The sequence below is a fragment of the Chinchilla lanigera genome, unplaced genomic scaffold (assembly GCF_000276665.1).
Source record: "Chinchilla lanigera isolate Chin_1 unplaced genomic scaffold, ChiLan1.0 scaffold00071, whole genome shotgun sequence".
NCBI lineage: Eukaryota > Metazoa > Chordata > Mammalia > Rodentia > Chinchillidae > Chinchilla > Chinchilla lanigera.
Window position 1 is genome coordinate 1,099,211 of NW_004955472.1, and position 8,188 is coordinate 1,107,398.

The window sequence follows — 8,188 nt, forward strand, 5'->3', positions numbered from 1 at the left end:
CCCCCCTCCCCCGCGCACGCCGCCTCCCCCGAGCACGCCCAAGCACTGCTGCAGGACGGGGGATGCTGAACCTCAGCGACGCCCCCTCCCGCCTTGGGCAGGGAGCAATGGCGCGGGAGTGCGATCTGAGACGGCAGCTCTTGACTCAGGACGTGCTGGAGGGGCTGCGGGGGCTCCTGCGCAGTCTGCAAGGTACGCGGAGACCTCCATGGTGCGGTCCTGGGACTGAGGTGGGCACGGGGCTGCGGTCCTGTTCGAGGCCGAGGGCACGGCGGCTTCTGGACTGTGATCTGGAGAACTCTGCTCTGGCCAGACTCTCCGTTAGAAAGATCGTTCTTTATTGTAGCCATTTGCGTTGGAGTGGGATTATATCTAGATTGGGGGATCTTTCGTGGGAGACCAGCCTCTGTCGTTCCAGGGCTCCCTGCAGCTGTTCCTGCCCTCCCCTTGGAGCTGGCCGTTACCTGTAACGTCATTATCCTGAGAGTGAGCCTGAGCCGGGTTTTCCCTGAAGACCAGGCGCAGGGCATCCGGCAGGCCTTAGAAAGAGGTGAGGGCCGGAGGTTGCTTCCCATGCCCCTGCCTGCTAGCTTTACCCCGGGCTCGGGGGCGGGTATAGGAGGGACAACAAAGTCTGTCACCTCCCCGGAGAGAGGTGCCCTTCTGTAATCTTCCATGTGCTCTTCAGGCCAGTTGAGGTATTATTGCAATTTTTGGGCTCTTGCAGAAAAGAAAAGCCGGAGGTGGTGGGGAGACGGACGATGAGGTCCCGCCTTAGCTGTTTGTATGTGTACTCCACAGTGCTGGAGACCCAGGAGCAGCTGGGGCCCAGGTTGGAGCAGGGGCTCAGGGAGCTATGGGACTCCGTCCTCCGAGCGTCCGCCCTGCTGCCGGCCTTGCTCCCTGCCCTGCACCTCTTGGCTGGCCTGCAGGCAGCCCTCTGGTTGAGCACTGACCGTCTCGGAGACCTAGCCTCGATGTTGCAGACACTGAATGGCTCCCAGGTAATGGCAGAAGTGATTTGAAGATGAGGGTGTCCCTCCTCCCGTACCGCCAGCTGTGGTGGAATTGTTATATACTGGAAAGGCTGCTGGGTTGATGACCAGAAAACCTAAGTTTTCTGGGGGACTCTTTTTTTTTGGTTTTGGTTTTGGTTTTTTCCCTGTACTGGGAATCGAACTCATGACTTTGCGCTTGCCAGGCAGGTGCTGTGCCTCTGAGCTAAATCCCCATCCCCTCTCGGGGACTCTTCAGTGCCCTTGCTCTGGTTGACTCCTAATTGGGGAACTTCGGGCTGGGGGTGGGGGGCTGGGGGGTGTGTAAAAATAGTTTAATGAATTTAGGTATCATTAAGGCTTTCCTGATCTTGCTGAGGCCACCTCCCAGCCTCACTTTTTTTTTTGATACTGGGAATTGAACTCAGGACCTTACACTTGCCAGGCAGGCGCTTGTGCCACTGAATTACATCCGCAGCTGCCACATTCTTGTTAGTAACCCAGACATGGTCCTTGCTCCATACACTCAAGGACTTCCCCTGAATGAGAAGGGAGACTAGAAAAGAGCACCGTTGCCATGGATTGATTCATTCTCCCTCTTTTCCTTCCCTTCCCCTTTCCTTCCCTTCTCTTCCCTTGTCCCATCCCATATGGTCGATTGAACCCAGGTCCTTCCTACTAAGCTACATGTCCATTATTTTGAGACAGCGTCTGCCTAAGTTGTTAAGTTGCCCACTCTGGGCTTGAACTTGCTTGCAGGCCTCTTATTTGAACCCTCAGAGATGCTGGGAGTGCAGGTGTGCACCCTTATGCCTGGCCTCCCCTGGATTTTTTTCTTTCTTTTTTGGTGTTGAACTCAGGTTCTTGCACTTGCTAGGCAGGTGCTTGTGCCTCTACATCCCAGGCTCTTTTTTTTTTTTGAAACAGTTCCTTGCTATGTAGTTCAGGCTGGGTTTGAACTCACAGCAATCCTTTTGCCTCAGCCTCCCAAGTGCTGAGATTACAGGTGTGTGCTATTATGCCTGGCTTCTTCCTTTTTATTTTTGCCTCCCATCTATCTTTCTGTTAGAAGTGGAGGGATAGGAATAAGGAGGAGTCTTGAGCACAAAGTCCAGCAAAGATGGACCAAGGAAAAGAAGGGGTGGTTAGAGGCTTAGAGCCTTTAAATGTTACCTTTTCCAGAGCAGGGCCTCTGAAGATCTGTTGTTGCTTCTAAAAGCTTGGAGCCCTCCTGCTGTGGAATCAGATGCCCCCCTGATCCTGCAGGATGCCCAGGGTTTGAAAGATGTCCTTTTGACAGCATCTGCCTTCCGCCAAGGTCAGCAAGCAACCTGATTCATCTTCTCCTATAAGGAGCCCTCTGGGTTTATGTTGTCCTTGTTATGTCCCATTGCCTCCAAGATTTCTCTGGGCAGTTGTTTCCCGTGGTGTTCCCTTCCCTATGGGCCTCTCTAAGCTTGCACCATGACTGCCCCCAGGCCTGCAGGAGTTGATCACAGGGAGGCTACCCGAGGCACTGAGCAACCTGCAGGAAGCAGCCTCAAGTCTGTGTTCCCGGTCTGTGCTGGCCCAGGTGTATACAGCACTGGGGAACTGTCTCCGTAAGATGGTAAAGATAGCTCTGGGTGGCGGTGGGGCGCTGGGGGAAAACCATGGGCATTATGGACTGCATTCTGCTTTGTGAGAATAGCTGAGGCCTTATCTTTCCACAAATGTAGGGAAATCCACAGAGAGCGTTGCTGTACTTAATTGCAGCTCTAAAAGAGGGGTCTCCCTTGGGTCCTCCTCTTTTGGAGGCTTCCAGATTATACCAGCAACTGGGGGACACGACAGCAGAGCTGGAGAGCCTGGAGCTGCTGGCTGAGGTAAGGAGCTGGCAGGTGAAGATACAGAGTGGAGTACTGCTGAGGTGTTTGTGACTAGTGAGATGCAAATACAAGAAGTTTGCCTCCCAAAGAGTATACAGACACTTTTCTTTCTGTTCCTTTTAGGCCTTGAGTGTCACTCACAGCTCTGAAGCCCCCCAGATTCTCATTGAGGTAGAACTGCTACTCCCACGACCTGATCCAGCCTCTCCCCTTCACTGTGGCACGCAGAGCCACGTCAAGCACCTGCTAGCAAGCCGCTGCCTACAGACGGGGAGGCAAGTTCCCCTCGCTCACGCGACCTCCTCTTCCCTCCTCTTCCCTCCTCTGATGCCTTCCTGAGGGTGACTCTCTTTCGTTCTTGTGACCAATGAGTGAAGCAGAGGCAGGACAGAAGTCTGTACTTGGGGTTGGGGACCTAGCTCAGAGGTACAAGTGCCTCCCTGGCAAGTGCAAGGTCATGCGTTCGATTCCTGGCATCAAAAAAAAAGTCTGTACTCGTCAGCCTCCTGCTTTATTGCTGGACCTGAACTGAGGACTCTTCATCCAGACAGTAACTTTCTCTGTCTTTGAAATGCTGAGGTCTCCTCCCTAATTCATTCTGTAGCTGGGGTAGAGCACACTGAGCCAGGGGTGGAGTCCCAAAGACCTATCCCTGCCCTCTCCTCAGGACCGTTACTGTCCATTAGCTAAGAGGGAACATTATCTCTGCACCCCCTGGAGGGTCCTGACGGGGCTGTGGTAAAGCTGATGGGCTGTGACTCCCCAGGGCAGAAGATGCTGCAGAGCATTACTTAGACCTGCTGGCCCTGCTGTTCGATGGTTCAGAGCCAAGGGTAGGTATATCTTTAGGGTTCTCTGCAGTGAAGTGGGAGGGTTGGGGTTGCCTTTGGAGTAGAGCAGGACTGCTATTTGCTGTTTTTCTCTCTATGGTTCAATGTGTCCATTCTGGGAGACCAGGTCTCTGCATGGCAAGAGCCTGGGGAGGAGGTGGGGGGTAGTGGCTCATGCTTCATGCCTGTTAAAGACATTGCATCCTCCCCCGCCCCAGCTCTCCCCACCCTTATGTCCCCCAGGGCCCTGTATGCCAGAGCTGTTCTTGGAGGCCGCGGTAGCGCTGATCACAGCAAGCCGAGCCCAGGATGCTCTGACTGTCTGTGAGGAGCTGCTCAGCCGCACATCATTTCTGCTTCCTAAGATGCACCGGTTGTGGGAAGATGTCAGAAAAGGAACCAGGGAACTGCCACACTGCCCCCTGTGGGTCTCTGCTGCCCACCTGCTTCAGGGTCAGGCCTGGGTTCAGCTGAGGGCCCAAAAAGAGGCAATCAGTGAATTTAGCCGGTGAGCCCAGGAAGCTCCCTAGGGTTCTGGGGAGGTATGGAAGGATAATTTTCTGATTGGCATTGGGTTAGCGAGCTGAATTCTCACCCACTCATGGGAATTTCTGAGTTTGAGTCCTCTTTGCTTGTCCATGTCTTCAGTTGTCTTGAGCTGCTCTTCAGGGCCATGCCTGAGGACAAAGACCAAGGTAATTTAGACTTTCAGTTTTCTTTATTTCCTGGAAGTGGTGGAAGTGGGTTCCTTTTGCATGTATCCCACCCTGCCAGACTGGGAGATCTAAAACAAAGGGACCCTGGACACAAGAATAAATAGAGGCGCGTTGGGGTTGTAGCTCAGTGGTACAGTGCTTGCTTAGCACACACAAGGCCCTCGGTTTAATCCCTAGTACCATACACGCGCGCGGGCGCACACACACGCTCACAGAATAAATAGAGGGGTACCTGGGATTTTGGTGTCCCTGTGGCTTGGAGGACACTTTAGTGACTTCAGGGGTGGTTCACAGGAGCAGCTTCCAACTGTGAGCAGGGGTGTAGGTTGGATGCAGCACTGCAACATCTTCGGTCAGCTGCTCTGATCAGTCGTGGACTGGAATGGGCAGCCAGTGGCCAGGACTCCAAAGCCCTACAGGACTTCTTCCTCAGTGTGCAGATGTGCCCAGGTATGTATACTTGCTTGGTACCAGCTATGCACAGGTGTGTGAGGACAGAGAGGCCCATGGAGGAGGTACTTGGGCCGGAGTGTCAGGGTGGTTGGTGTTCCCAGGTGGGAGGGATAGAAGGGATTATGTACTGTGTACCTAAGATATACCCAGATGTGTACATACAAACCTATGCAAATGTGTACGCGAGTCTTTGAATATTGAAGCTCCCCGGTCACACCAGGACCCTCAGACACAGATTCTGTGGCTGTTGGGGTGGCTTGTGCAGGAACAGGGTGAGCTGAGCCTTCTGCACTGGGCAGGCAGTAGACCCTAGGACAGAAGTGGATGTTACTGATCTACCCTGGGTTTCATGAGTGGGTGTAGCCAAGACACTTCTCTTCAGGCCTCACTTTCCCCTTTTATAAAGTGATGCCTCCAGCTCTGTCCAGTTCTAAGTCGTCATCCTCTGGGGTGGGGCTGCAGGCCACAGAGATGCTTCGTTTCACCTGCTTCAGACCCTGAAGAAGCTCAACCGGAAGGATGAAGCCAGTGCTGTTTGGCGGAGACTGAAGGCCCAGACTCAGCCGCCACAGGAAGGAGCTACCTGGTGAGACTGAGGCCTGCAGGCCAGGGGCTGAGGGCCTGGGACCCTGGGGTCCTTGGCGGGTTGGGTGATGAGGAATGGGAGGGAGGGAAGGCTGTCCAGCCTTCTGTGTCTCACTCTTGGGCATCACCCTTCTTGGTCTCAAGGTCTCTGCCACTGTACCTGGAAACATACTTGAGCTGGATTCATCCACCTAACTGTGAAACCCTCCTTGAAGAGTTTCAGACGTCGCTAGCAGAGCCTTGCTGACGTGTTGCTGCCACATTTCCAAGATCTTGAGCTGGGACCTCAGTCTACCATCTCTTCATGGGGAGGGCTTTTTTCTGCCTTGCCGTTGGAGAATGTGCCTGGAGCTGTTTATTCCTGTATAACTCCTGTACTGGTGAGGTTGGAGATAGTCCTATGAAGTTTGGCACATTTACTGCCATTTTGGTTCCACAAAAAGCGTTGCCTACCACCAAGAAGTCATTGCCTTTGACCATGACACTTTTTTTCCTTTTTTTTTTTTAGTGTTGAGTAGAACTCGTGTTTTTTGTCTGCCTCCTACACATAGTTGAGTGTTGGTTATCTAAGGTGCCCTCTCCCAGAATTTTTTTTGGGGGGGTAGGGGGATAGTGCTGGGGACTAAACCCAGGGTCTCACAAATGAACCCCTAGCTCTTGAACATCTGTTTTATGAGCTTGTGATATGGGCATGAGAAAAAGCTATATACCCTTACTCTGGAAGCAGTTTTAGACCTTTCCATTGCCTAAAAGCAGAGCCTCAAAGTCCAGGATCCTGTGCTAGGTGCACTTGAGTGGAATTAGGTCTGGTAGGTGAGCTAGATGGGCCTTTCCAGACATGGCAGTTACGGTACTTTATACTTAAGAGAGACAGCAGACCTCTTGTAAAATAATTCCCCACTCTGTCCCTATTAGAACTTGGATCTGTCTCAGTCGAATACATCTGTGTGGACGGGGTGAAAGAGTAAGCTGAGTCAGTATTCACCAAGAGCTGCTCATTGACAGCGTCAGGGCCAGCAGTCATCTTGGGCCAAAGACTTCTAGTCCCAGCATACAATTTTCTTGCTGCCTTGGACTGTATTGAATCTACTGTGTTCTGTGGTTGTCTTCTTTTTTTTTTTTGAGACAGGGTCTTGCCGTGTAGTCTAGGCTGACCCTGAACTCACTGTATAGCCCAGGCTGGCCTCAAAACTCCTGGTAATCCTCCTGCCTCAGCCTTTGGGAGTGCTGAGATTACAGGCGTGAGCCACTATTCCTAGTTGTGATTTATCCTTTGACCTTTCTGGCTTTAAGTGCCCTAACTGTGTAACAGGTATTAGAGGAACAGGAGTTACACAGTCTAAGGACAGTGGGCCCAAAATGGAGTCTGCTGAGTCATGCCCCTCCAAGGATCTTACAGAAACATCATAGGTGTCCTGCTGTCTGGGGCCTCCCCAGAGCGTCATCAGGCAGGCGCTGGCTCAGGGGCATGTGGGTCTTGCGTGGACGCTGTGTGATCATTGCATAGATTGTACTCTACAAAATAAGTCTTCGAGGGTTGACATTATACTGCTTACACAACGGCTCAAGCTCTCTTCTAAAACACTTAAAAATTCTTAGACAAAGAACCCTCAGGGTTATTTCTCAGAGCAGCTTTACTTCTTGCCTTTGTATCTTTAAATAAATTTGCTTGTACCTTACCTCCTGTGCCCCTTCGTCTCTGTGCGACACGACCTCAGCGTTCCGGTAACACTACCCCTTCCAAAAATTAATGTATTATGGGTAAGGTGAATATACAGCCCCAAGCATTGAGAACCTGTAAAACCTGTGAAATTAGTTAAGAGCGGGTACAGTGTCGGTAGGGTAGGATGAATTAGAAGCTGGGATGCTGGGCACAGGGTCCTGAGTAGGGCTGGCTGGAGCCAGTATTTTAATTTTACTTTATTTTATTTATTTATTTATTTATTTATTTATTTATTTTCCGGTACCGGGACTCGAACTCACGACGTTGTGCCTGCCAGGCAGGCGCTGTGCCGCTAAACTAAATCCCCAGCCCCCTGGAGCCAGTATTTTAAAGGAGGAAGGAGAGCTGTTGTGTTACAGAGTAAGAGGCTCCTCCGATTTGGGAAGAAACAGCGTGTGGTCTGTCACCACAACAGGACTAGACTAATACAAGGGTTCAATCTATTGTGCCAGGTTCTTCCAGCCGGGTAAACTCAAACCAATGAACTGGAGCCAAGTAGGAAAGTCCACCTCCAAGGAATTAAAGGCCCTCCTTCCACCAGTCGATCTGTACCTATCCGTTTGGTTGATTGGTCGAGAACCCAAATCCGTCGAGGAAGCGTAGCGTTGCGGCCAATTGACGTGGCGTTACTGGGCGTGTTGCCTCCCTGAGGCGGGAGCCGAGCCATAAACGAATTTTCTGATTGGCTGTGGTCCGTGGGTTGCTGGGGAGAGGCCTAGAGAGGCGGGCGCGAGTCCCTAGGGCAGGTGCTGATTGGCCGAGGTGAGGGCTGCTTTCCTTCCGATGATTCGGCTCTTCTCGGCTCAGTCTCAGCGAAGCGTTTGCTGCCGTCGTTTGAGTCGTCGCTGTCGCTTCCCCTCGCGGATCCCGAGCCAGCGTCTCCCGCCAGCCCGCCGTCCCGGTGCAGTGGGAGGAAGCGAAAGGGAAGCTGCCTGCGGGTTCGTCGCTCGCCCGGCGCCTGGGAGATCCAGCCCCGGCCCAGTCGGTCGCCCGCCGCTCGTAGCCGTTACCCGCGGGC

At 52.6% G+C, this 8,188-nt stretch overlaps 1 protein-coding gene across 2 annotated transcripts in view; it reads left to right on the forward strand.

The window, feature by feature from the left end:
* Positions 1-6,626, forward strand: part of Fancg (Fanconi anemia, complementation group G) — a 7,851-nt gene extending 1,225 nt beyond the window's left edge. The window contains exons 2-14 of one of the 2 annotated variants that reach the window (XR_263541.2): positions 102-192; positions 419-550; positions 802-1,004; positions 2,178-2,313; positions 2,474-2,604; positions 2,714-2,860; positions 2,987-3,138; positions 3,630-3,696; positions 3,912-4,201; positions 4,342-4,388; positions 4,704-4,859; positions 5,357-5,448; positions 5,592-5,684. Coding sequence is in view for 1 of the 2 variants with exons in the window: in XM_005401027.2 (XP_005401084.1) it covers positions 102-192; positions 419-550; positions 802-1,004; positions 2,178-2,313; positions 2,474-2,604; positions 2,714-2,860; positions 2,987-3,138; positions 3,630-3,696; positions 3,912-4,201; positions 4,342-4,388; positions 4,704-4,859; positions 5,325-5,448; positions 5,592-5,694 (1,779 nt within the window). In the remaining variant the exon portion in view is untranslated. Of the gene's footprint in view, positions 1-101; positions 193-418; positions 551-801; positions 1,005-2,177; positions 2,314-2,473; positions 2,605-2,713; positions 2,861-2,986; positions 3,139-3,629; positions 3,697-3,911; positions 4,202-4,341; positions 4,389-4,703; positions 4,860-5,324; positions 5,449-5,591 lie in introns of both variants that reach the window. The other variant, XM_005401027.2, reaches the window with a different exon arrangement.
* Positions 6,627-8,188: the final 1,562 nt, after the last annotated feature.